The sequence below is a fragment of the Leuciscus leuciscus genome, assembly GCF_965113295.1.
Source record: "Leuciscus leuciscus genome assembly, chromosome: 4".
Taxonomy (NCBI): domain Eukaryota; kingdom Metazoa; phylum Chordata; class Actinopteri; order Cypriniformes; family Leuciscidae; genus Leuciscus; species Leuciscus leuciscus.
Window position 1 is genome coordinate 6,443,202 of NC_138728.1, and position 27,941 is coordinate 6,471,142.

The window sequence follows — 27,941 nt, forward strand, 5'->3', positions numbered from 1 at the left end:
TTACATCATTATTATCAAGTAGGCCACCTTCCAACATTGCACAACTGAAGCTGTTAGCACTGATATCATATCTGAATAACTGATAAGAGGGATGTCACTGCATATCCCAACTTTCTTTATTGCAAATATTTGAACCTGTGCAATAATTTATATTTTAAAAAAATTATTACCTTCAGTTCATCACAGGTTCATGACGGCAGTATTGTAACCATTAGTCTATAGGCAACATTGATAATAATCACAACTGTGGTCGATCAACATGGGTTTTTCCAGTTATAGATTTGTAAACTTTTTACATTTGATCCCCCCAGTCTTATTAATATTTGTTTATATCTTCAAATTACAATATCCAAATGGTTGTGAATGAATGTCTTATTTTAATGAACATAAGTTATTATTAAAATAGTTCATATTTAAACATAAAATAACATTTTATATATAAAAAAAAACATAAAATATAAAATAAATACAAAACATAAAGCATGAATCCCACAAACAAGTAATCTGCGGACTACAAATCCCGTCAAACCCGTAATCCTGAAACTCGATCACGAGACCACATGGGCGTATTCTGATTGGCCTCTCTTCCTCACGCGAGGTACGTCACATTGAAACGCAACGATATCCAGAAAATCCAGCCAGCTCGTCTCGAGTCAGTCAGTCAGTCTTCTGGAACGGCAGCTCCAGTCCGACAAAAACACTCTTGAAGGACAACCGCCCGTCGCTTACATAAACAGGTGAGCAAAAATCTGACATCCACATGTAGTTGTTAGAATATATCTGAAGGTGTTCTGACTGTATGTTTGCGCTAATTAAGTTGTTTGTGTCAGTATTGCTAGCCGACTAACGTTAGCTCTCGTTGCTACGTTGCCTGAAACGGTTCTTCTGTTGTTTTTAAGCCTTTTCTTTAGAGGAATTTGAATTTAAATTATTCAACAGACCGGAATATTACCATGGACGCGTCTTAAAGCGTACAAAGAGCGCGACGGACGCGGGGAGATAGAAGTACGTAGTCTAAATCCCGTGCATTAGTCACTTTCAGACTTGTTTGTGTCGGTCTTTGAGAGGTGAGTGTGACCACTAATGGGGCTTTTGTTTGGGAGTTTTCATCTTTCTGTCTTGTATTATCCTCATTTGTGTGTGCTCGTAGACAGTTCTGGTCGAGTTTCACGTTCTTATTAGAGAGATGACAATAGAAGATGTTTTTGTTTTGGGTTGTAAACAAAACCGCTTCATTTTAAAGGGGCCGTTCACCAAATTTTGATATTCTGTTACGACTCGTCCACGTTTTTCCAAAAATATGTTATGCAGGATGACAATCTCAATCGCTATATGTTTTTACAACACAAAGAAAGCGAATTGTGAGTACTGCTGTCATCCTGCCAAAGATCTACGTTTGTGTTTTTAAGGACTTCATATGAGGGTGAGTAAATGATGACTGAATTGTACTTTTTGGTTTAGCTTACTTTTTTAAATAACTGGATAAAACTGGGAGAGGTCAAATGATGATGCATTTTTGGTATACTGGTAGTGGAAAAAATAGTTAAAAATAATGGCAGATGATGTCACAAAAGTGTGAAAGTGTTTTGACAGCTCACTGCTGATCTTATTGACTTGTCATCACCCCTGGCGTTTCTGACCTAGTTTTCTCCTGCCTCCCGTCCCATGAGTACATACGGTTCTTCTTATTTTATTAAACATTTTTAGGATGATAAGCTCCTTCAGGCCACTTCACTATTTCAGATCCTCTTCAATGTCATATTGCCATCCAGTCAGATGCTGGCTCGTATAGATAGTTATTAACTGGTTTGACCAATATAATTATATGCACTCAACTGATATTTGTCATTTTCCACTTTAATTGGTTATATGATTATTGTTTTAATAATTCCGGGTTTGGTGAGTGTCTAAACACCAGTTAAACTTGTATTGTTTGAATAATTTCTCACATTTTTAAATAACCGCATATTGTTTTCAAGTTATAGCAATTGCTTTACAATTTGTCATAAAAGCAAATTAAAGAGAGTCTTGTTCACAAAACAACTTTCTCATAATAAGTTCTAAATGCATGTTTTTATTGTTGTAGTGAAATAATTGAGTTATTATTGTATCAAAAAACAGTAATAAAAACTAAGCAAAATCATTTTTGCATGTATTAATGGACGCTTCAACATAACAAATGTTGCCTGTATTGTATTGTTCATAAAAAAATAATTTAATCCATATAGTTGCAACCAGCGTGCACTGTATGTTATTTTTAATACATCTCCCTAACTATCTGTATTTTTTGTAGTATGTCACACTTTTAATATGTGTTCCAGGACAGGTAGTCATCTTAAAATAAATTGGTTAATATCATGGGACTGAAGTCTTGCCCCAAGCCAGTTGTACTTTCACATAACTGACAGCTCTGCTCCCAAAGCAAAGTTCACGCATGGGATGAATGCTAAAGATAGCGTAGGGATCTCTACTACTACAAAGAGCATTTGCTTTTTTTTGGTTGTTGGCAAGGGCACCCAAGTAGTGTCACATCAGCTATAAATAGAGCCCGTGCTTGTCAAAGCTGCCTGCCATCAGCTAAGCATCTTAGACCAAACACTTGCCATTTCAAATTGACTTTGCCTGTCTGTGCATCAGGCAAGTGAAAAGCACTCTTTACTGTCGTCTCATTGCCAAATCACTGCGTATTACGTCCGTGCACCTTACTTAAGTTTTAAATATGGACAGAGATATGAACAGAAAAGAGGTAGTGCTCACTGGATGAGATTACAGCTGCACGATTCTGAACAGACAACATTGACAAAATGTTAATTGTGGCAGTCTATTTAAAATGTTTAGTCATTTTAAATGAGTTATTTAAAAAAATAATCTGTTTGAATTAATGATTCAATGACTCGTAAATATTTCACTTGTTTCATTACTGGATGAACGGCGTTTTTTACAGTCACTTGTTGCCACCTAGTGGCCTAACAGTGACTACGTTTACATGCAGCCAATAACCCGTTCAAAACCGGGATATTAGCAATAACCCGGTCGCGCACGGCCATGTAAACACCGGCAAAAACCCGGATATGCTCATATCCCGGTTTTTAAAAACCCGTATATTATACCTGGGGTACCCCCTTTCTAACCCGAATATTTGGTCATGTAAACGCGTATCGGCATATCCCCATCAAAAGGGACATTGATTTGTGTTCTGCGCATGTTCTATTCGCAAGGAATCTTGGTCTTTTGAGTAGGGACGGCGCATACAGAAACCCGCGTGCAGTATACCGGAAGTAAACAAGAAGTAGAGGTAAACATGGCGAGACGCAGCACAGCACCACACTTTTGGAGCGAGGAGGAAAGCGCAAACAAAGGCGATCGCTATCTGCCCCGAACTATTCATTATCCGCGTGCTGCTGCTGCTGTCTTTGGATACAGGAAAAAGAATCGGAAATGACGCATATTGCGTCTTAAGGAAGTCCGTACGTCCAGACGCTAACCGTGCGTCGCCGTTTACATCGGGATATTGCAAATTCCATGTATACAGGAGTAACTCTCTCTGCTCACGCATGTAAACGCGTTATTCCGAATGTTTCAGAAACCCAAATAGTGACTCTAACCCGACCATAACCCGGATATTGGCTGCATGTAAACGTAGTCAGTGTAATTTATACAATCGTTTTTTTTAAGCGTCAAGTTGCCAAAAGCGTTTATATCCAAACTATAAACTTTTATCCCAGTACTTATTTGATATTTTGAATTTATGTAAGAGAAATAACCATACTATGTGGTTTAAAAGGCTGTTTCATACTTCTACATGACAACTGCTCTCTCTCGGTCAGTGCAAACGCAGATTTGAGTGTGATTTTTGGACAAAAGTTTTAATAGGCACAGGCGAATCGGTTTCAACAAAACCAGTAGGGATGCACCGTACACAATCTTTCATGGCAGATTCCGATTGATGATTTTTTACAAGCAAATGGACTGATAACGGTTGCCGGTTTTATCTCTAAAGAAACTTTTTTGTTATTTTTTATTTGCTCTATTACAGGTCAAATTGGCTTTAAACAATATCTGTAGCCATTTAAAATTAGAGGCGACCACTGCATCACGGTCCAGTCCAGGATCCAAACAAAAATGCTACATACATGTAGATCGGCCAAAATAAAACAAAAACCGTCCGGTTCTGATTTATTGCTGTTTGACTGGTGCATGCCTAAATACCAGACAGTGGTCCCATGTAGAGACAGACCTATTTATCATAATTTATTTAGCCATTTAAAACTCTTTTTTGGTGGTGTTGCATGCTGTTTATTTTGCTATGCAATTTATTGCTATACACCAATAACATATTAACTAATAACCTATTAAGGGGAAAGTGTTCATGTCGGTCAGGCCGATTATCAGTCCGTCTCTATTATAGTGTCAGCAGGAGTTGTGGGCCTCTGCAGTGTGGAAAGACACCTTATCAGAGAGGCTGATTGTGTGGCACTGATCGACAAAGCAAACATCTTTTAAATGCCATGTAGTCGGTGAGGCCATAAACTGTTTAAAACCAAAATACGATGCACTGTTCAGCACATCAGCATGTCATTCCTCACTTCCCATAATCTGAACAAGGTGGGATGACGTTGCCAAGACGACAGTCTCCTCTGGCTCATCCTGTTTGTGTAGATAATATACTGGAAAGCTGCTCAGTAATCCATGTCATTTTGCTTTAGTTTATTCATTGTGACACCAGCGTGAATTGGAGGTTTAGGCAAAGTTCTCAGTTTGACCTTGGTCACACTGGTTTGCACATGAGCTGGGCCTGTGTCAAAGCAAATGAAGCATTGACAGTCTGGTATGACTGTGGCACATGGTGTGGTGTGAAGGACAGGTTAACCTTACCTCTTTCTGCGTCATGACTTGTTGCTATTATTATTCAGTGTCAGAGATAGTGATGCACAGAAAATACTTGGCTGAAACCCCAAATATTTTGGTCTGATATAGCATTAGGGGCTGATGTGGATTTTATATGTTTTAACTCGGATGAATGTCTATAACATGTTCTTTCACGTGTGTGTGTGTGTAAGTACAATAAGCCACTGAAAAAGATCTCAATGCATTATTTGTACTGAGGACACCTGAGGCGCCGAACAGACAGCCGCCTAAAGGCCGCATGCGATCCAGTTCTCTTGAGTGGCGTATTGCGCTTGAGTGGTCTGATACACACAGATTTATTTAAAAATATCTCTCTTGGCATGTAATCACGTAAACGCATTCAGTTTTGCATTCAGCTATATATATATTTTCCTCTTCACTCTCTGACAGACGCTCAGTGCTGCGCTGGTGTTTAGCCCTGGTCTCATGACCAACAGACGGCACACCCCTAAGCTCTCCGTTCTCTCTCTTACACTGTCACATGACACACACACACACACACACACACACACACACACACACACCCCCAACTGCTGGCTCCAACAAATGCTTTTGTTTGGGTTTCTCCATTCTCTCACTTGTTTTGTCTATAATCCTCAGGAAAATGATAATCAGATGTTGCAGCTGTGTATTTATTTATGTGTCTTGTAGCAACATGTTAGTTTTAGCTCCAGTGTGGTCCAGTTTTTGAATATGGCTGCAGGGTGTCACTGAACACAATGTACATTTCTGTTGTGTGGTATTTAAAATTATAAAGATTTGTTTGTTCTCTCTATTTATTTATATACAATTAATAAATAAATGTTAAATTAAGTAATATTTAACATTTATAATGAATTAAATTTAAGTAATATTTTCATTGAAGTGAGAAAACAAATAGCTGTTTGAGTGCAGTTCATTTTAAATTTAATACATTGATTAAATTTGGACCCAGATTTTTCAGGTTTTCAGATGAAAGCATGTTCTGTTCATTTTTAGATTATGAGAATCGATTGACTTTGGTGTGTGTGTGTGTGTGTGTGTGTGTGTGTGTGTGTGTGTGTGTGTGTGTGTGTGTGTGCTCCCCTTGAGGAAAACCACTTATAAAGTGAAACAATATAAAAATTTAGGTTGGGTTAGAGTTGAGACACAAATATACAATTTGTACTGTTTAAAAATCATTATGTCTATGGAATGTCCCCATAAAACACGAAAACCCAATGTGTGAGATATTATAAACATAAATGTAATATGTAGTATTATTAAACAAATGCAATTCTCAGAAGCTGTCGTTACACAGATTATGAGTCACATGCATGTTATCATCATATACGTGATTCACACGGTTGGCAAAGCTCTGTGGTGTTCCTGAGGTTCATCTACTGCCAAAACATTAAAGCTATTCTATGCTACAATTCCATGAAACACCACTTCTACTTTGAATTTCTGTGTGTGCTCGACCTCCTGTAAACCGAGAGGTGGATCCAGTAGGCTATAGCTTTTCACGAGTCAAGCGTAATGCAATCATTTCTCTGTCCAATTTAGTTAGTCATAAGTAGCACATGTGATGGTGTAGTGTGCGACATGTCTGGCAGCCAAGTGCTTGTGTATCTGTATGTGGTCCGTCTTAGTCTCTCACTCCTTCCAGTGTAATAGTGACTAATTTCCTTCATTCTCACACTTGAACAATGGCTGATGTCACAAAGTACATCTAGACTAGAGTCAAGTGGACATGGACATTGAGACCTGCGACACATAACTTGCTATTGTAGTCCTGCAAGCTCTGTTTACTATTCTTCTTTTTGCATCTTACTATAGACCAAGCGTGCCGCACAAGCCCTGAAAAGTGAAGCCAAAGCGTCTCGATTCACCCCCGGTGACTGGTCCTAGTATAGGTCATAAACCCGCCTCCCCGTGTTATTCAACGGGACGTGAGACCAACTAAACAATTAAATTTTACTTCAAATATCTTTTTTCCAAAGGTGGTTTCTGTCATTTGCTGTCGATTTTATCACGCCGATGTAAGTTCAAGTGCCTGTTTTTAAAATAAGTTTGTTTTTAGTTAGTTACGTGATGCTATAAAAACGGTGGTGTAAAGTCATGATTGACAGCTGTGATTGACAGATTCTCTGACTGAAGTAGTCACTGAAGCACCAACAGACTTTTTTTCGGGATCTTTGGAGGACTGAGGAGATTGTATTTACTTTATTTGAACAAGCCTCTTGTTGTACTGTAATCAGACATCAAAATTGGAGCAGACATAGGCCACTTAAAAAAAAAGTGCAGGGAGAGTGCATTCTGCGAGAGTGAGGGCGGGGCGTTGATTTCGCGGCTTTACTTCCTGCTAATTACTCTTCCACAGCGATGCCATAGAAATATATAGATCTACAGCAAAAATGTGCTTGTTTCTCTGGCGCATAAGGTCTATTGGGCTGTCCCCTTTTCTAGAGAGCTTTTCAAGAGTCAGTGAGGATGGACACATGCCTTTTTAGGTTCTGTAGAATCTACACTGGATCTAAGATTTCTAGAAAGCGAGATGTAGTTTAAGGTCTGGTGTCATGAATCAGTGACACTTCTCTGGTGCGTTTTGACAGTTCTTGCCAGTCCAAAGCACAGTGTGAAGACTGCCTCCCTCCGAGAAAGAAACTTGTCTTTGCAGATATGGAATTGCTGACATTCTCGAACTGTGACAATTTAGAGCTGAAAACAGAAAAGTCAGATGTTGGTCAGCTGTTTGAATGGAAAACGAAAATCAATTTCAAATGTCATTTCCTTTTTCCCTGCTTCCCTGTATTCTCTGGTAAGCATTTTTGCTGACTGGTGTTTCAATTGATTGATTTCTTTCTCGGTTTTGTTTCTGCGAGAAAAGTCTCTACACAATGAAAATTGACTACCTGCCTCTTTGGAAGTGTATTTTGCTCATGTATTATGTCACAGATTTCTGTGTAAACTTTGTTCCTAGGAATAATTGGATTTTAGTGCAACACACAGTCAACAAATCTGCTTTTTTATATCCAGACTTTAGGACTGACTGGCTGCAATATAATTTTGCAAGTGATGAAATCATTCCAGAATTGTTCATACAAATTTCAAAATCAATTTAATCTCATTTCAAACCCCTTTTATGCAGGTTTAAACATCAGCTATCATGTTTTTGACATTTCGACTAAAAAAAACAAAGTCAGATAACATGATAAATTGATTTTGTTCACTTTCGAGTCTCGACAGCTGTAGGATTGCATGCGAATATGACACTCATGTGGGAGTTAAATGAGACCAGAGCCGTTGAACAGGCATTTGTTAAGTGAACATAATGAATGAGCTGATAATTAACCGATAATGACTTGTCGGCTCCTCCCCACCCTATGGATAGATGATTGTATGGAGACATTCAAACTATTTGTATCAGTTTTCTCCTCCGGCACAAAAGTGCGCAGTAGTCCATGGGAGCGAGAGGGGTCAGTTTCACACTCCTACTGTGTCACATGATACCGAAGCAGTTGATTTGACACCAGAGAGTGCTGAACTTGAGAAGAAAAGGGCATCTTCATGTTTTTACCAAACTGGACACGGACCACCGTGCAATTAGAGTTTCTAGCTGAATCTGATTTCATGGCTTGTGAACAGACTGCTGTTGCCACACTTTTCATTTACAAAAGGAGTGAAACTCTAAGCAGACGGATGCTGTCAGTTTCACAGCTGTGACTGTGAAGCCTCTTGCTTCTGTGAGCTTGGCAGACTGTTCAAGGTTTGCAGCTGAGATCAACTCAAATTAAATGCACTTCAGACTGGTAGAGAGAGTTTGAAGGAGATGGCTGATTTTTTTGGTCAAATGCTGTAGATGTAACCAAGCTAATCTCTATTTTAGGGATGGGACGATTACCGGTTTCACTATAAACCCCGATAAAATGTACTGACGGTTAGTATTATCGTTTAAAATGTAATTATCATTAAAACCGTGTTTGATTATCGCGATTTTAATAACTCACTGTAAATCCTGTCCAGCCAGCAACAGGCTGGCGCCGGCGCAGCGCGCAATGTTGTTGTTTTTGCATTGGAGAAGGAATAGCGGAAGGCAGATTAATAATGTTTTAAATCTTACATGATCACATAAATATTATCAAACTCTGTAAACAATAAATCAACTCTGATTTCATTTTCAATCCAATCGAAAACGGAGACGCAAGACGACAAGTTGTATTTGAATGAAACGAGAGAGCGCGTGCGTGATGTGCGCTGTGTTATAATGCGTTGTTATTGACGACGGTCATTTTAAGGAAGGAAATGCCACAGAATATAATCTAGGCTTAAAAAAAAAGTGCATAGAGCTGCTCGTTTTATTAGTTGTTTGTTGATTGTCAAATATAAAACTGTGATAATATTGATAATCACGATTATTTTGGTCACTATTATCGTGATATGAAATTTGCATACCGTCCCATCCCTACTCTATTTCCTCAGAATGTGGATGCAGATTGCTTGGAGATCACGACTGGCCTTGTTAAAACATTCCCTTTATCATATAATGCTTAAGCTTTGGGATCTAAATTTGCTTTCTGGCATGACTTCAGATATGTAGTGACACTGAACCCCAGGTGACCGGTTTAAACTCAAGTGCGCTTGCGTGGTGCGAGTACCCTGGCAGGACCGCAGGGGTTACAACATCTAATTGTGGTAGTCGGATGAAAGTATTGCATTTTTAGCTTGGATTAAGGTTTTATCAGTTTTTGCAGAGACGTTTTTGACAAACCCCATTAGCCATTATGTACTAATAGGCAGAATCATTGAGTTCAAAATGTGTTGTGAAACAGGATTTATGAATTTTTTGTAGTGTTATTGAGATCTTACTTTATCTAGAGTAAGCCCATCGAGAGGTTACCTGTTTATGTAATTAACCAGATGCATAACTTTAGTTCAAATAGTGAGCTCTTTGTGCCAATTACACAAGCATGATGATAAACATGGCCTTATGTACACTATGGTTTAAAAGTTTGTGGTCCGTGAGATAAAAAGAAAACTCTCTTTGAGAGTCTCCTGAACTTTTGAATGGTAGTGTAAAAATCCCCCAAGCATTTCCCTTAGATATTTAATGTTGTTTCTTATGTCTTCACCAGGTCCAGCAGTGAGTCTCGTGTTCTGCTGTGAATCCACGGAGGACAGTTTTGGAGTCAAGCGTCCTCTCGGTCCAGTGTGGTCCAGTGGTATTGAAAGAGCAGAAGCAACAGGAAGCAAGCTGGACGGGGGGGAGGTGAGGGAGGACAAGGGCGCTGCCTTTGTCTTGAGACACAGAGTCTGCACCAGCAGCGATACCGACCCCACCCACACATCGACCTCCGATGACCAGGACACCATGAGTCCTAGTACAGATCACAGATCAGACGACCCCACACAGAACGGGGTAAGTGCACAAGCCAGTGCTATATATTAATGATAAACTGATGTATCAGCTTTTATTAGACTTAGACTTGGCCAACCACCCTGCTCCTAGATATTGGCATTGATATAAAAACGATGACTACAACTACATGACTACCATCCTGTTTGTATTGGTAGTATAACAAAACAAAAAGCTATGAGAGGTAGTGCATTACTGTGATTTCTATGTCAATTAAGGGGTGGTGTTAGGCACAATGCAAAGTGGAGTGCATAAAACTCCCTTTAGCCTTGGTAAAATCATGAACACACAGATTTGAGTGTTTTCCAGGAGTATTATCAAATATACTAATGTTCAATAATTTATATATTAAAAGTAATAAGCAATTCCGCTGGCAAGAAATGCAGTTCATTAGCATAACTAATAATTGTAATGGTTTGTAGCAATATGGCATATTAAGAATTAATTTAAAGTGCAGTCACAGGTGTTTGTATGTAGGCTGTTTCATAACAGATTTTAGACCTCAAGCTTTCAGTTTCATAAAGGTTTATAAACTGCGGACTGCACTCATCTACGTCAAAGGATATGAAACCTGCATTTCAGCCACATTAAAGTGCATGTATGTAGAAGTATGGGATCACAAGTAGCTTATACTGGTTGCTTATAAATAATTCTCAATCAATAAGATAAGTGCACTCACTTGAGAACTCAATGGACTGTTAATAAAAGCTAATGAACTATTAATGAATGCTTTACAATGACTGCACACAGTCTAATTTGCATCTGTAGGCCATTACGGCCCCAGAGACCTGCAGATTCATTATTTGAGGTGTAGCGTATAGGAGAACTGCATAGGGATCATGTACCTGTGTGTTATTTGTTTCTGTGAGCTATAATTACTTATCACAGTCCAATATAGACAGAGAGTCTGTTACTCTCAGAGGAGTTTGTACGGGTTTAGAAGATTGTCGAGATAAATGTGCTTGGGGAGAAAAAGGTGGTTACATTAAACTGCATGAGTTGATGTTTTCCTGTTCATTTATTTTGATGTTGCTTGTTTATATTATTTGCTCTGTTTTGAATAATTCTTATCCACATCTACAGCTACATCTTATCAGCTACATTACACTGATATGCAGATAGCTGTAACAGTGTTTGCAGGTTTAGAGAGGACTCTTTTTGTATTTGCATGCCGGAGCTGTCGCCTTCTGTTATTTGCATGTATTCAACAGAAACTTGCACAATGGTTGTGTATTGTGTAATCTGACTCTGACAACATTTGTGTCCGTCATTGTGAGCCACGTGGTGGTTGGCTACCAGGCTGTGGTGTGGTCAGACAGGGCAGGTGTAAAACTATCCCATCCACAGAAGGGAGCAGACGCCCCACTGGCTTTTTGGGTTAAGGTTGATCCACGACAACAAGGCCAAGCTGATGAAATTTTAAACAGGCCTCAGGACACAGTAATAGACACTGTTCTGTTTATTTTGCATCATGTTTCTGGTAGACGAGGTTACATTTTTGTGTCTGCCTAGTGCAAACACTATTTAGGACTCCCCTTTTTGTGCAACTAAGAGAAATCGTTGTTCAATTTAATGAGGGTTTGGTTGAACTAAACATCGACCTATACACAGGAGAGACTGTGGCGTGTGAGCATACCTGGAAAATGAGAATCAGCTATTTTCCCCTGAGTGTGCCATAACTGTCCACGTTCACACACTGTAAAACATTATTTTGCCAAGTTGTAAATAAAACAGATTATTGGAGTATGTTTTTACAAGAAAATACTATTTTAGATTTTCTAGTTGCAGTTTTTTCTTTGTAATTGTTTGTGCAATTTACAATCAATTTCTGACTGAACATTATTTCTACCCTAATTTTTATATATGTTCATAACCAGGTGTAGATTTTACACCTTTGTGCATAAAGTTATGTTTTTTTTTTGTTTTTTTTAGTTCACACAGAATGCATTCTTAAGCTCCATCTGGACAATTAAAAAAAATATATATTGGTTAATGTAAAAATGTGCTAGAGGAACATATTTGGCCTTACTGGACCAATCAGATGAATCTTCGGGTGGGATAAGTATTTAAAAATGGGATTTCAAGAAAAATGTGTCTTAAATATCTTACTTTTTACCAGGAAAATAGCCGAAGAAGCTGGCATGGTGTTAAAAACTCGCCCATTACTACCCTAAAGAAATATTTGATGTTCCTTATATGGTTTACATTTTGACTTACTGCTGAAAAACATTAGTTTATCACTGAATGCAGTGGACCATACGTTGAGCCTGTCTTTTCTGCTTATCAAAGCATACACTGAAGCTCACTACACTAGTACCATTACACCTGTTAACTTTGTAATAGGTCAAAGAACAACTGCCAAACACACCTGCTTTCATGCAAGGCCGAAAGATGCTAGGATAGATGATTTAAGTTTGATGTAAAGCTACAGTGCTTTGTTAGTTGCACTAACTTTGTTAGTATGTTAGTTGCATTGAAAATACTGTTCTTAATGAAAGGGGGTTGATGCCGTCTGTTTGCGTTATGCTCTTTGGTTCTATCAGCTCCACAGGGTACATTTTTAACCAGGAACTACTTAATTCTGTTGATTTGGAAAACTGTTTTCTATTAATGGAAGTAGGATAAAGTTGAACATCTATCACTGTAATCACTCGTTTGTGATTATGTCATATGTGTCCTCATGACATAGTTTGCATTCCTCCATCTGGTGAACTATAAACAATTAACTCTTCAGATGACTGACCCTGATAACTAGTCTCCCCATGTAGTCAGAACTTCCCCGGTGCTTTCCAGGTTGTGGTATTTCTGTGGTACCGCTTGTTCTTCTCTCTGACATCAGAGACACGCAATTCATTTCACCATCGACGTGTAGCCTTATTGCAGTTGGTCATTTCTGAGGAAACCAACGTGGAGGAGTGCATTAGTAAAAATGATCTCAATTAAAGCCTTAATGTCTGGAAGCCATGGGCTTGGAAATTTTGTAGACATTCCCAAACTATTGACTTCCTAAATAAAAATATTTGTATTTGTTAAGGATGTTTTGGCAACCAAAGTAACCAGTGCTATTGTAATTAGTTTGATCCTTCCCGTTTCTGGAACTCAGGAAGGGAGATGTTTTTTTGGATAAAGAGCTTCATTAATTCCAGCTTCCCGTCCCTAAGGATTTGCAAAGGTTGAAAATCTGTTTTTGAGTTCTGTCTCTGTGCATACACGATGCGAAAGTATGAGTCAGCGTCACATGCGCGCGGCAACACTGGTGCTGGGGTTAGTCTGTATAAAGGTCAGTTCCTGATTGAGCAAGAAAATGTGTTTTCACTGTGCCAAACATGTGATGTATATTGTGGAAGGTAGAGGGCTGAAGACGGAGGAGGATTAAGAAGAATTGGATGGCCAGGGGTCTGCCGACTCTTGAACAGGTTGCCATAAGGGTTCGATAAGGATGGGTGACAGAACAGCACGAACAGTAGGATTCAGTAAGCGAAGACGGAGGAGGCTGTCCCCTGTGGGACATCGTCTCCCCTGGACGGACAGATGAATTACTCCCGTAGTGTGTTCGTAGTGGTTGCCGGTCACAGTGACTTGAGGGCATAGATGGCACAAAATGTGTGTGTATGCACACAGACTATGTGAATTGTAAGCTTTGTGAGTATCAAGGCAGTGTATATCAGGTCAATCTTACTGTGACAAAGGCTATCTATGTCTAGCATGTAAGAAGGTAATAGAGGAAAATATGTCCTGAAGGAAATGAAAACATTTAAAAACAAGCCAATGTTGCATTTAAACACAATGTTGTTGTTCTAGGTCATATATGTTTGTGCCAGCCTGAGATGATTATTATCAGTCGCAGATAGTGCTGGCTAAACCTGCTTGGCTGGATTGCGTTCTGCTTTCAGTGAACCAAGGACAAATTGTTCTTTTGCAGGACAAATCTGTGTAGGTTTGGGGCAATGTGATTCTGTACCGAGAGGGAAATGAACTAAACATGTGGCTGTGGACTTTAGGAACTTCTCAAGACGCTTGTACAATCACAAGTCCCTGGGGTGCACATGCAATCTTATCAATAGATTTTGCTTAACGTTCAGTTCTGTTGATCCATGACTGACCTTCAAACCCTTGATATGTTGTCAATGCTGAGATATGGGACAACTGTCTATCAGATGGAGGACTTTCCTTTTAAAAATTACACTAATGTTCAAAACTTTGGGTTTAATAAGAAATTAATATTTGTATTAAATAAGAATTGATTCAAAGTGACAGTAGGGACATTTTTAATGTTACAAAATATTCAAATAAATGCTGTTCTTTTAAACTTTCTATCAATTACATTTTATATACATATATTCAAATACAATTGAAAGGGTTACTTTAAGTTGTAAAAAAAATCCACAAAATAACTTTTTCTACTGTATTGTTTGATCAAATAAATTCTGCCTTGGTGAGCATAAGAGACTTCCATCTAAAACATTAACTTTTTTTGTTTGTGTATGTGTTCATGTGCTTAGCATCTGACCATTGCTTAGCTTATCGAATGTACGTACAGTATGTATACTTTTGCGGGAGAGCGAAGGGAAATTAAATAACTCACCCATGTAATAAATGTTCTGGTTCAGAGAAGCGTAGATGTTGTTGCTGAACTATTGTAGCCTCTGAACTGCACTAAATGAGACTCGTGGCCCTCCCACTGAGAATAGGCAATTCCAGAGGACAGCAACAGGATGTTCCTGGAATTGAAATGTACAGGATCATATCCCTACCAAACCCGTGCTACTGTGCCAGACTTATGCTGCTGCTGTTGTCGTCAAACACGTGCCTCTGTCTCAAAATATCTCATGAGGTCTCTCAAAGTCACCTTTGAGTGCTGTGCATATGTGCTACATTATTTTTATATTCCCCCGTGATGAGGTGCCAGCATGCTTGGCATAAATATTTTGACTCCTCACACAGCAAAAGCCTGTCTATTGATGTTTGAACGGCATTTATCATCATGACTGCTTACACTGTTGACTTAATGAGGTCATTTAATGATGGAACATGCCTTTACATGAACCTTCACACCGTGTCCACGCCAGGCCCGACGTGAGAAAGCACCAACCACGAGTTTTTGTACTTAGCATCTGACCCACGAGACTTTTACGATAGGCAATTGGTTTCTGTTTTAGTGAGTCATGTTCATAACATCAAATGTCTATATGGTTTTTGGCAGCATTCGGCATTCAATGTTGACAGAATAATTAATAGATGTTGTAAACGTATGTTGCAACTGGTTAGAACACAATGGTTTAATGAATCTATAATGTATGATGTAAAAAAAAAAAAATCAATAGATTTCATCAAAGCAGTTGTTTCAGCTGTTTTGTTTGTGTTTTTGAGGAGCGTTTGAGCTTGGCTTAGCCCTCTTCTGTAGCTCACACGTGATCTGGCTCTAATTCGACTTCCAGACATGAGCTGGAATAGAATATGACCTGCCATCTTCTCGCTAATCTCACACGAGACCCAGAGCTGACAGAGAGAGACCGGCTGGCCTCCTGCTGTGTCTGACTCTCAGACAGAAAATACAGAAAAATCATGCATTCATTCCTGTTCTGTATTTTGAAGTTTGTTTAATAATTTACTGATGAAGTTTAACATTTTGTCTTCTTAAGAGTGAGTCGTTTAATGACAACTCATGACTTTTCTTGATTCTTTGAAATGAAGGCATATGAAGTATTACATACACCTACACTACCATGCAAAAGTTTGGGGTCAGTAATGTACAGTAATGTGTGTCAGTATATTAGAAGCAATCCAGAACAGACTTCCCGGAATACTAACAGAAATGAAAGACTTTGCCTTTAGATTAACTTTATATTTTCTCTGCACCTTGGCACCTTCTTCGCACGCCGTCTTCCAATACGTTGGAAATCGTCACATCCGGGGGGTTATTTAATCGCGAAATTAAACCCTTTACATTAGTTTAACGATTGATAATTAAGTATAGTGGAAAGTTATACAGGTTAAGTTAATTAAATGCAATACAAAAGTGTTTTGGTGGTAAAAGAAATATATGTGTGTTACTTTAACAAAAAATATTTGGGTAAATTGATCTTACTGACCACAAGCTTTGGAACGGTGCCATGCCGTGCCATGGTATTTAATCATAAGCATGATTGCATTAACAAATCATAACAGATTTTTATAAATATAGACGTCTCAAATCTACAGGAGCAATAACAGCTTGTGTAATTCTAAGGGTCAGAGAGACCCGGAAAATGATGATGTGAAGCTAAATTACAATTGTTTTGGTCCTAAAAACCTTGACTAACATTTATATATGGGCACTTTTAGTTTGCTCAGTGAACTTCTCTGTTTGCTTGGCATTCAGCAACTGTTCTGCAAGTGTAGCCTCCGATGCATCATGACCAAGACGTGCTGCTTTATTTTCACCATATGTGATCTCTTGTTTCTGATCCGTGAAGGAAAAACATCACCTAAACAAAGCTTTAAGATGTTGGCCGTGTTCTTAGGTAGCAGGTGGCCGGGGGTATTACAGCTGAGTCATGCTAAACCCAGCAAATCAGACAGACTGCATGTCATTTAAGCTTGGGTGAACATACTGAAGAGTTTAAGTGGACGAGAGTACAATGTCGCATTGAAGGAGCCTATTATTATTTCTTTCCATCCGGCTTCATAATAAACCTACGTGGTTGTTTTATGAGGTGTTGAGCCAGTTCTTTCTCTGTATTTACTCTCCCCCTCTCCTTTACACAGACCTATACAAGTTGTCCCAGCTGTGTCCCCAGCTAACAAGCAAACTGCCCCCCCCTCTTTCTCTGGCTGGAAAGTGATTATGGTACTTGATGATCTCTAGAGAGGGTCATTACATCCAACCAGTCAGTGCACCCAGTGAGCATAACACTGCAAATCTCAATTACTCTAGGATTAAGGCTGGGTGGGATGACAAATCTTATATTACACAGTACGAGTCATTTTATATCACCGCAACAGTATATTATCTCAATATAGATCTTTTTATTGGAAATTCAGTAGAAAAATCATTTTAAATATTAAATAACCATACAGTAATACGCCCTCTCTGGAAAAGTGTTGACTTTATTGAAAGCTGAAAAACTGAAAGAAATCGTATCTGATGTGAAGACTTGCCATTTCCTTCCTTCTGGAAGATTCAGTTGGAAAGAGTGAGAAACTGGTCGTATGACTCTGTGTTCACGCATGCCTTTCTGAGGTGTGCACATCGTGTTTTGCAGGCTTATTTGGTTTTGTTTTGTTTTTCTTCTGGGTGTGTTTGAGTATTCCTTTTAGTGACCAAAGATGAAAACCATAGCTGAGGAGTTAATTTTATTTCACGCCCTGCCTCCCCGAACATACTCAAACTGGAGAATCAACTACAGCATGTACAGGACAGGCCAAAAGTTTGGACACATTACTATTTTTAATGTTTTTGAAAGAAGTTTCTTCTGCTCAAGCCTGCATTTATTTGATCAAAAATACAGAAAAAAGTGTTATATTGTGATTTATATTATTACAATTTAAAAATAATTGGTTTTCAATGTATTATACTTTAAATTATCATTTATTTCTGTGATGCAAAGCTGAATTTTCAGGATCATTACTCCAGTCTATCACATGATCCTTTAGAAATCATTCTAATATGATGATTTATTATCAAAGTTGGAAACAGTTCTGCTGCTTAATATTTTTTCATAACCTTTTTTAGGATACTTTGATGAATAAAAAAGAAAAACAAAAAAGAAGCAAACGTTTTAAAAATAGAAATCTTTTGTAACAACAATATACACTACTGGTCAGTAATTTGGGGTCAGTAATTTTTCTTTTTTTGAAATAAATCAATACTTTTATTCAGCAAGGATGTGTTAAATTGATAGTAAAGAAGAAATATTTTTTTTATTTTGAATAAATGCAGTTCTTTTTAACCTTTTATTCACCAAATATATTAGGCAGCAGAACTGTTTCCAACACTCATAATAAATCAGAATATTAGAATGATTTCTAAAGGATCATGTGATAGACTGGATGTCACATGTGACACTGAAGACTGGAGTAATGATCCTGAAAATTCAGCTTTGCATCACAGAAATAAATGATAATTAAAAGTATAATAAATTGAAAACCAATCATTTTAAATTGTAATAATATATCACAATATTACATTTTTTTTCTGTATTTTTGATCAAATAAATGCACGCTTGATGAGCAGAAGAAACTTCTTTCAAAAACATAAAAAATAGTAATGTGTCCAAACTTTTGGCCTGTACTGTATTTACAACAGCAACTCACAAAGATTATAAGATGGCCGAGGAGTCCGTGCTCACGCTGTCTTTAGCAGTGTATACAAGACTCATTTTTCTCGTTGGTTTCTTTATAGGCTTTTTACGCCCAGTGAGAGCTCTATTTTTGGCCCTTTTTAGGCATAAAGTACCCTAAAAGGAACGCTTGATGTCTTTACCTCACATTCACAGGAAGCAAGAGTGGTATTGAGCTATGAATAGCACCCTTGAATGTTTTCTGATTTAAAGCATTAAGGTGGAAGAACTGTGGCAGACATCACATGTTTAATATGCACACGTACTCTTGTAACGAGAGCAAACCGAACACTGTCACACTTACAGAACACTGTCATGCTGGCAGGCATCAGAAGTAGGTTATTCATGCATTATAGATCCAGTTCTGGTTCTGGTTGGCTCCTCTTGTTGACAAGAAAGAAGCACAGTTAGCTGTGCGACCTTATAACCGTGACCTCTCTGCTCGCAGGTTTACTTGTCCATGGAAGTGTCCTAGATTTCCTAGATGTTAGACAGATAGTTTGTCACATGAAAATATATTTAGGACTCTTAAAGTCTGCTTTACTGTATTGCACAGTGACCTTTGAGCCTTAGATATAGCTCAGGTTTCTCCTTTATAGACTTGGCAGTGGATTAATTTTTAGTTTTATTGACTGAACATAAACTTAATTTAAACTGATGCCTTTCAGCACACAAGTCTTCATCATGGGTAAATTAAATGAAAGGGAGTATTTTATTATAATTATCTATTATTAATCATAATTTAATGCTGACAATAAAAAAAAAATGAATAAAACAGTTATTATAATTCATAACATGATTATACTGTTAATAATCAAATATTGTATTAAAGGTTAATATCAAAAATAAAATAAAAATATATAATTAAAAATATATGTATTAAAATATAAAATATATTTTTTTATGTTTTGTTACTGTTTAATTGTTTAAATTGGTATAATTAAATTAATTGTATTATTCATAATTTTTTGTAAATTATTTTAATTGGTTGATGTCACGCATTCGATGATGTCATCAATTTAAAATTTCATAAAAAAAAAAAAAAATGTTACTTTGAAGGCTTGTGCTGTATGCTGAGATGCCTTGTTTGATGCAAAAATGCATTTCGTCTTTCTGCTAATCTGGTGATGTTGAATAGCTAAACTCAAGGCTAAATAAGTTTAGAAACCACTGAAGTGTCTATTTATGGACCTCCCTTAAAGCGCTGCTGGGGCTAAAGCAAAAAGTGAGTGCAAGAACGCAAAGCTTCTGTTTCTAATTGTATCGACTGACTACACCTAATTATATTGTGAAAAATGTGGTTCAGAAGCGGTCACAGTTGAATCTTGTCTTCTGTCATCTGTGTGCATTTACACGGTGTCAAAATGGCGCTGAACGCACTGCAGCAGGACCTCTGCTGGCTGTCCACTGGAAGTGACGCTGACGTTCCTGCGCAGGGCCTTCAAGGTCATCTGTGTCCGTGCCTCTGCTCCAGTCAGACCCTATTCTGTTGAGGACACCCTCCAGCTGTGTGTGTGTTTCAGTATCAGCTGAAGGAAAGGGGATGGGGCTGTTCACAAAGCTGCAAGGGAATTAGTACCACCACGCTAATGCCACGTCCGAGCTGATTACCGAGATGCTGATTGTCCCACTGCCCAAGTCTGATCTGCTTAAGAGAGGCTTGTTAACCAGTGCTACTGAACAACACTTTCACCCTCTGCAACCCTTTCTCCTTCTATCTAATCTGTTTGTTCAGCAGTTTGGGACGCATCCTTTTGCCGCAGATTTGCTACAAGGCAAAGCCAACTTTCTATTTATTCAATGCAGGCTGATCTGGGAACACACACACGTTTATTTCATTATATTAGTGAGGGCATTGCATAGACTTCAATAGATTTTTTTCTATCAGGTTAATGATATTTTCTGTGGCCCTACCCCTAAACCTACCCAATTTATAAGCCTTTTTAACTAGTGTGGTCCAGTAAAATGTTCTCACTAGTCGGTTGTCATGATGTCTATCTCCCTATATAAGCGAGGACATTCAGCCCTCACAAGTATAGCCAAACCTGTACACGTACGTGTGTGTGTGTGTGTATCTGAGCAGTGGCAGTACCTGAGAGAATGTGTTCACCCTGATATTGTTAATAGTTTGTGTTCGTGATGTTTGCACATGCACCCTACTGTGTTCAACATTGTATGTTTGATAGATGAGCATATATATGCCTCTTGGGGCTTATATATGCGCTGATTGTTGGTTTAAGCACATGCTGTGCACAGAAAGATAAATTGGAGCGAGTCAGCAGGGCTTTGCTTCTAACACACAATGTGCTGAGAACATGCCATAAGCAAGGTCGTACCAATCAATGCAGTATTAATTAAATTTGAGTATGTCCGTGTGCGTTAGAGAGAGTGCTTAAATGACCTTTTATTTTGGCCCTATGTCTGGGTTGACTGGGTGTTTGAGTCAGGATAGTTTTTGAAAATCTCTTTAATATCTTAGTGCAATATTTATATTCATATGCATCTTCACCAAGAGGATTATATGCTCAAATTTAGCCTAAATTAATTCTCAGTATTATTATTGACCTTTGCTTTATATGAAATGGAGAGAAACAAAATAAACTCTGAAACCTTATTTGCTTTTGTGTTTTCAGTGCCTCGTTGCGAGGAGGGTGGTACATGAAAAGGAGGAAACGACAGAAAGAGAGGAAGATGAGGAAGAGGAGAAGAGCTCTGACGAAGGCCTTCTGCTACAGGCACACCACGCCATGGAGAGGATGGAGGAGTTCGTGCACAAGGTCAGAATCTCTTACGGTCATCTCTCACACATGCATATTAATGTCGCAGCTGAGACCCTGCTCACACTCCATGTGCATTATCATTGAGTTTATATGTCGAGGGGTCATACGGTGAGATTAAACGGATGACATCAGTCCACCTGACACGAGCTGAGTGCTCACAGCTGCTTCTGCACGAACATGCCACAGTCTACCAATACGGAAAACATCCCTGCCAAACCATACGCCCATCTCCTGGCGCCAGCAGCCTCTCATCTCTATCTTGTATTCAGAGTCTGCCATATGCAGAGGAACAGGAACTGAAAGCCGTCCTTTGTAGCGTGTGCTGCAAAACTGTGCCCTATAAATCAGCGCAGGTTTAGTTTGCTTTTCGAGCCCCTTCTGCTTTAATGGCTCTTTCCTTCCTCTTTCCCCCTGGGGTAAAAGCCTAAGCTCTCTGTGTCGAAGAGCAAAAACAGTGCAAGATCCAATCAGTGCCATTCACTATCAGCACTCAGGTACAGAGTCTTGAAAGGAACACTTCTAGGAAGGCAGACTTTGAGAACACATCTTGACAGATGACCGAAAGGCTCGTCGTGGTGTGTCAATCAAACAACCTGACCTAGATTTCATTTGTTTTGTTTTATTTATTTAAAAGTGTCTTGATATACACGGAAAACTAAGAACACTTCGGAATATAGACATAGGCCTCTGCCCTCTGCTGTAGTCACTGCATGTGTTCACTTATAGGTGTAATCCTGTGGTCACGCCTGTGACTGGTATGATTGCACTGGAGTGGTTTTCGTCAGTCTTGACTGGCAGAGCGATACTTAGAAACTAATGCTGCTTCTCAGCAGTCTCACCACAGCTGGTAAAGAGAAGCTAGGCAACCTAGTTTTATGAAAACCACACAAGAGAAAAAAAATCCAGATGTACTTCAGCATTTAAAAAAATATTCACTTCAGTTCATGAGGACTAAAATATAACAGCTTTTCTATTCCTCTTTTGGACATAAAAAGTGCAGGTTGTGTGAGAGAGTTAACTAACTTTGTTCAACCTAACTGTACTTGGTATTTGAGGGAGCAATAGACTTATCAAATGTCTTTAAACCGTATGTTTTATTATTCAGGTGGCAATCTATAAATCGTCGCTCCACCATGACAGTAATTGACTTGCGGCGTAATGCTGAGAGTGCAGTGTATACTTGTGCATGCAGTAATACACAAGCTTGTGTACCTAGCTTTGCACTAGCATACTTCTGTAGAGTATTTCTGGCTCTCTGTGGGTAATTTTTGCTTGCCCCTTAACTCATAATTACTATGATGCTTATCTCTTGCTCTCGTCCTCTCTCACATACACGCATAGACCGTATAATTACTTTCTGAAGTTAAATGAGAGGGCTTTTCTCATGCCAACCAGTAATGCTGACCTGAGCTAAGCATAATGACATGTCAAAGAGTGGCCTGATATATCTTTTTTTTTTTTTTTTAACTGCAGGGTTGCTTTTTGAGCGCTTGCAGTGATGCTTTTAATTTTGTGTCTTAGATGTGGGAGGGCAGATGGCGTGTTATTCCTCATGACGTCCTCCCTGATTGGCTGAAGGATAATGACTACCTGTTGCATGGGCACCGGCCACCCATGCCCTCCTTCAGAGCATGCTTCAAGAGCATCTTCAGAATCCACACGGAAACGGGCAACATTTGGACACATCTTCTGGGTATACACAAAACATATAATTTATTTACTTACTACTGTATATAATAATATATACATGCAGTAGTCAACACTTGAAGTGGATAAAAAAAAAAGTTAATCAAAGTTGTCCTAAGACAAGAACGGGTATTGTTCAAAATTCATGTATAACTTTGATGAAAGGTTTTGATCCACTTCAAATGTTCACAAGTGTATATATGGATACAAATACATTTAAATTAAATGGAAATGCATCAGCACAATCAGCACTCCCTTTCAGTATAGTCTGCCACCTACAGGAATGTGAGCATATTTCACACAGCATGGGAAATGTAGATGCCGATCATTCTAAACATAGACTCTTGGCCTAGATAATGGTATTGATCATGAGGTGATATGGTAATGTGCAGCTATTGATCTTCTACACCTTTGGACTAGTGGTATGACTGAACCATAATAGACAAGGGAGATGTTTGATGTTGGTCTACTAGTAACCGTTTAGCTTTCTGATGTACTTTGAGTTCAGATCGATTTTACTCTTTGTACTTTAATGCATTTGATTTATAGAATTGACCTGTAGTGGGGAGGGGCCTCTGTATAACTTTACAAATTATAAAATTAGACATTTATCTGCACGTACATTTTTACACTAACCCGTATTTCTCTTGTGTCTTCAGGCTGCCTGTTCTTTCTCTGTCTGGGCATCGTGTACATGTTCAGACCCAATATGTCGTTCGTGGCACCATTCCAAGAGAAGATCGTCATCGGCATGTTCTTCCTGGGGGCCATTCTCTGCCTCTCCTTCTCCTGGCTCTTTCACACAGTCTACTGCCACTCAGAGGGGGTGTCCCGTGTCTTCTCAAAGTAAGCACACGTAACACTTAATGATAAGATTCTGAACTTTATTATTAGTTGATGCACTATGATCATTTTTATATCACTTATTAATCTCAGCTGATGTTAATTTGTAGATAGTTCATTTTTAGTCCATAATGCACCACTAATGTTAAATATACACACGTAAATCGTAAAGATGAACCTTAACCAAGAATATTGATGTAAATGTATTCAGTTGTTAGTTCATGAAGGTTAATAATGGAAGTTCAGTATGTTTTTTTTCATATGAATGAATCTCTCAGCCTCCTCTTTCTCGTTCACTCCTATCACAGGCTAGACTATTCAGGCATCGCGTTCCTGATCATGGGCAGTTTTGTACCGTGGCTGTATTACTCCTTCTACTGCTCCCCTCAACCCTGTTTCATATACCTGATAGTGGTGTGTATCCTGGGGATCGCTGCCATCACAGTCTCACAGTGTGATTTCTTCGCCACGCCGCAGTACCGCGGAGTCAGGGCCGGTAAGACGCTGTCTCACTCTGTTGTTTAAGAAAAAAGCAGACTGATCGGTCATCTTGTGGTCGTCATCTAGTGGGTTTAGCTGCTGTATGTTTTAGATCAGAGTAGGCTACAATTTACTTCAAATCCTGATGTAACACACCATGACCTCTAGGAGCAGTCGAATGTCCCAGGCAGAAACATCTAGCTTTCTGCCATTTGCCAGTGATGGGTGAATGGAGAAATTATTGGCCATAAAATAATATTTGCATTATTTTTTATTGTTTTTCTGCCAAGTTCTGCTTGCACTTGGTGCTTAATGAGTGTTATTTTGGAGGTCTAGAAGTCAAGTCACCTTTATTTGTCATCGTCCAGTTCAGTTCTCATACACCAGCGTCAGTATAGTCATATCAATAATATTGTTGTTGAATATTAAGTGTCCCCAACTAAGCAAGCCAGAGGAAACAGTGGCAAGGAACCCAAACTCCATCAGGTGACAGAATGGAGGGAAAAAAAAGGCTCAGTCTAGTTCTGGCCAATAAACGAATTCTGTGTCATTATGATTCAGGCTGCATCACAGGCCAGAAATCAGATCGGTAGCATTCAAATATTCATCCAGTTCCTTTTGCTTGAAGATAGATTCATCACGCTGGTATGGAGCCAAAGCTGGCCATAGGGTCTATTTGGAGGACCTGTCTGGTTCTCGCGGTCTTTGCTGAGGATCTGTGCCGACGGCTGTCGTGTAGACACGGTCTCTGCTGACATTCAGGGCTGCGTTTTGGTCGTGTCTAGGTGCAGGTCCACCATCTGATCTGGATATGGACCGGATACGGCTGACTACGGTAACCTCGGGATAAGGATGAGCCCGACAGATTAATATTAGCGTAGCTGCTATTCTTCTTACGATGTAACAAGTACATCAGGTGTTATGGGAAGTGTTCCCGGTTCTGGTTAACCTAATTTATGCAGCCAAACAATCATTTAACTGATTTGAATAATAGAAATTGATCATGTTATATGTGTATGCCAGGTTAAAGAGATGTGTTTTTAGTCTAGATTTAAACTGACAGAGTGTGTCTGCCTCCCCAACAAAGCTAGGAAGACCATTTCAGAGTTTAGGTGATAGATTGGAAAAGGATCTACTGCCTGCAGTAGATTTTGATATTCTAAGTATTAACTGGCCTAAATTGAGATCACAATAGATGTAAAGGACTTTAAAGCATTAAGAGCTCTCTCAAGTACTGAGGAGCTAAACCATTTAGTGTTTTGTAAGTAATTAGCAAGATTTAAAAATGTATGTGATGTTTAATAGGGAGCCAATGCAGTGTTGACAGAAGTCTAATATGGTCATACTTCCTGGTTCTGGTAAGAACTCGAGCTGCTGCGTTTTAGTTTGTTTATTGAGCGTGCAGGGCATTACAATAATCTAGCCTTGAGGTCATGAACGCATGAACAGATTTTTCTGCATTTGTCATTGAGAGCTTCCGTCATAATTTAGATATATTTTTAAAATGGAAAATTCGGTTCTACAGATGCTAGAAATGTGGCTTTCGAATGAAAGATTGGTATCGACGACAGAGCAGCCATCAAGTGCAAGACGGTATTCTAGGTTATTACGTGCAGAGGTTTTTGGTCCACTAATTACAATTTTTTTTTTTTTTTTTTTTTCTTTCTCAAACTAAGTATTAAGAAATTACTAGTCATCAAATTTTAGCAACTATGTATTCTGTTAATTTGGTGAATTGGTATGTTTCTTTGTCAGCACAAAGAAATAGAATGTAATTCAACAAATTGTAATTACTTCTAGTAATATTGCATTACTAGAAGTGTCTAGTAATGCAATACAAATAGTTAAATTAATACCTGCTCTGTCTTGTGTGTCTCAGGTGTGTTTGTGGGTCTGGGTCTCAGTGGAGTCGTTCCCACGCTGCACTTTATGATCTCAGAGGGCTTCCTGAGGGCCACCACCATGGGTCAGATGGGCTGGCTGTTCCTCATGGCCGTCCTGTACATCACCGGAGCCTGCCTGTACGCCGCACGCATACCCGAGAGATTCTTCCCCGGCAAGTGTGACATCTGGGTGAGTGTGAATGTCCCTGAAAGTCATACACATAGTTCATAATCCAAACTGAATGCCTTCTTATTTAAGATCTAACCTGTACCTTGTCATTTTTTTGTCAACTGCAGTTTCACTCCCATCAGCTGTTCCATATCCTGGTGGTGGCAGGCGCGTTTGTGCACTTCCACGGTGTGTCCAACCTGCAGGAGTTTCGCTACACAGCTGGCGGAGGCTGTGCGGAAGAGGGTGGGGTGTGAGCCTTGTCCTGCGGTGCTTGAAACGCACCACTAGAGGGAGAGAGCGTTCCTCTAACCTTTGCCGCCAATAACAGCTCTGTTCCTCCTGCCCATGAGGGGTAAACCAAGAGGACAGGACTGAATGACGAAGTTACCCACCTTTATTATTATTATTTTTCTCTTTCCGTTTTTGTTTGTTCTCTATTTTGCCCCTTAAATAAAATAAGTCATGGGATAAGGTGGACAGGTTGAGGATGGTGATTCATATGATCATACATTTAGGAAGAGGAGACTTTTTGGCTTGGTCTATTGCTGTTTTTTTCATTGTATGAGAAAAGGCTTTGAACAGACAAAAAAAAAAAAAAAAAAAAAAAGTGTGAACGTTTCTTGGGGTGGGCCGTTAGCCATTTTAAACTTTTTCATGTAAATAAGATTTCTAAAATTTGGGTTATATAGATTTGTACGAAAAATAAAGTTATAAAATGTTTTTAAAAAAATACATCATTATATCATTATATTGTTTAACAGAGGGAAAAGAGAGAACGTGTTATTCCAGGGAAAGAGACCAGATCAGTAAAAAGCCACTGTTTAAGTGGACCGATGAAGTGTCAGGCCTTCCAAACGCCTCAGTGTGCTGTTATCCCAAACACGGCTGGTAAAAGCTATACTAAAAACGCACCTGTAGGACAGTAGAACGACTTGCACCCGATGGAGCCGCCAGGATTCAGTGCTCACGTACTCCACAGGCCTTCATACCTCTGTCAGTGCCGTTTCCTTCAACACACAGAAGGCCGCTTTCCCAAACTCCATAGTTTCCAGTTACTCTCTCTCTCTTTCTCTCTCTGTTCTTGTTTGTTCTCATTTTATTCATCTTTGTGGATGTTGATTCAACCTGGTTTGGAAAAAAAATAAATAGATGAGAGACTTGCTGTTTTGCGAAGTACACAAAATCATACTCGAGCAGTGCAAGGATGATCGTTTGTTGTGTAACGTTCTGTTTCATCCTCTGTATATGATATAATTTATTAAAGAGTTTTCATGGAAACATTACGAGCTGTAATATTCCACATTAAACAAGAGCAATGTTTGTTTTCTCAGAGATTTTTACATTGATATTTATTTTAATTTTAAAATAAATTAAAAAAAATTAAAACACTCATGACAGTTGTGGTTTGTTTTTCCTTCTGGTTCATTTGTGCAGCACCAAATTAATGATTATAAACAGGTTGCAACATTTAAATCACAATTTTTTTCCATTATA

General features: G+C 38.8%; 1 protein-coding gene across 1 annotated transcript; it reads left to right on the forward strand.

Moving 5' to 3' along the window:
• Positions 1-598: 598 nt before the first annotated feature.
• adipor2 (adiponectin receptor 2) lies at positions 599-27,833 on the forward strand. The gene is made up of 8 exons (XM_082167523.1): positions 599-737; positions 10,002-10,285; positions 21,237-21,380; positions 22,905-23,076; positions 23,729-23,915; positions 24,221-24,408; positions 26,272-26,465; positions 26,573-27,833. Exons 2-8 carry the CDS (start codon positions 10,238-10,240, stop codon positions 26,699-26,701), a joined length of 1,062 nt encoding a protein of 353 aa, XP_082023649.1. The 5' UTR covers positions 599-737; positions 10,002-10,237; the 3' UTR covers positions 26,702-27,833.
• Positions 27,834-27,941: the final 108 nt, after the last annotated feature.

Coding starts and splice junctions, on each gene's coding strand:
- adipor2 (XM_082167523.1), top strand. CDS start 10,238: ATGAGTCCTAGTACAGATCACAGATCAGACGACCCCACACAGAACGGG. Junction 24,409..26,271: donor GTACCGCGGAGTCAGGGCCG/GTAAGACGCTGT, acceptor TGTGTGTCTCAG/GTGTGTTTGTGGGTCTGGGT. Junction 26,466..26,572: donor CCGGCAAGTGTGACATCTGG/GTGAGTGTGAAT, acceptor TGTCAACTGCAG/TTTCACTCCCATCAGCTGTT.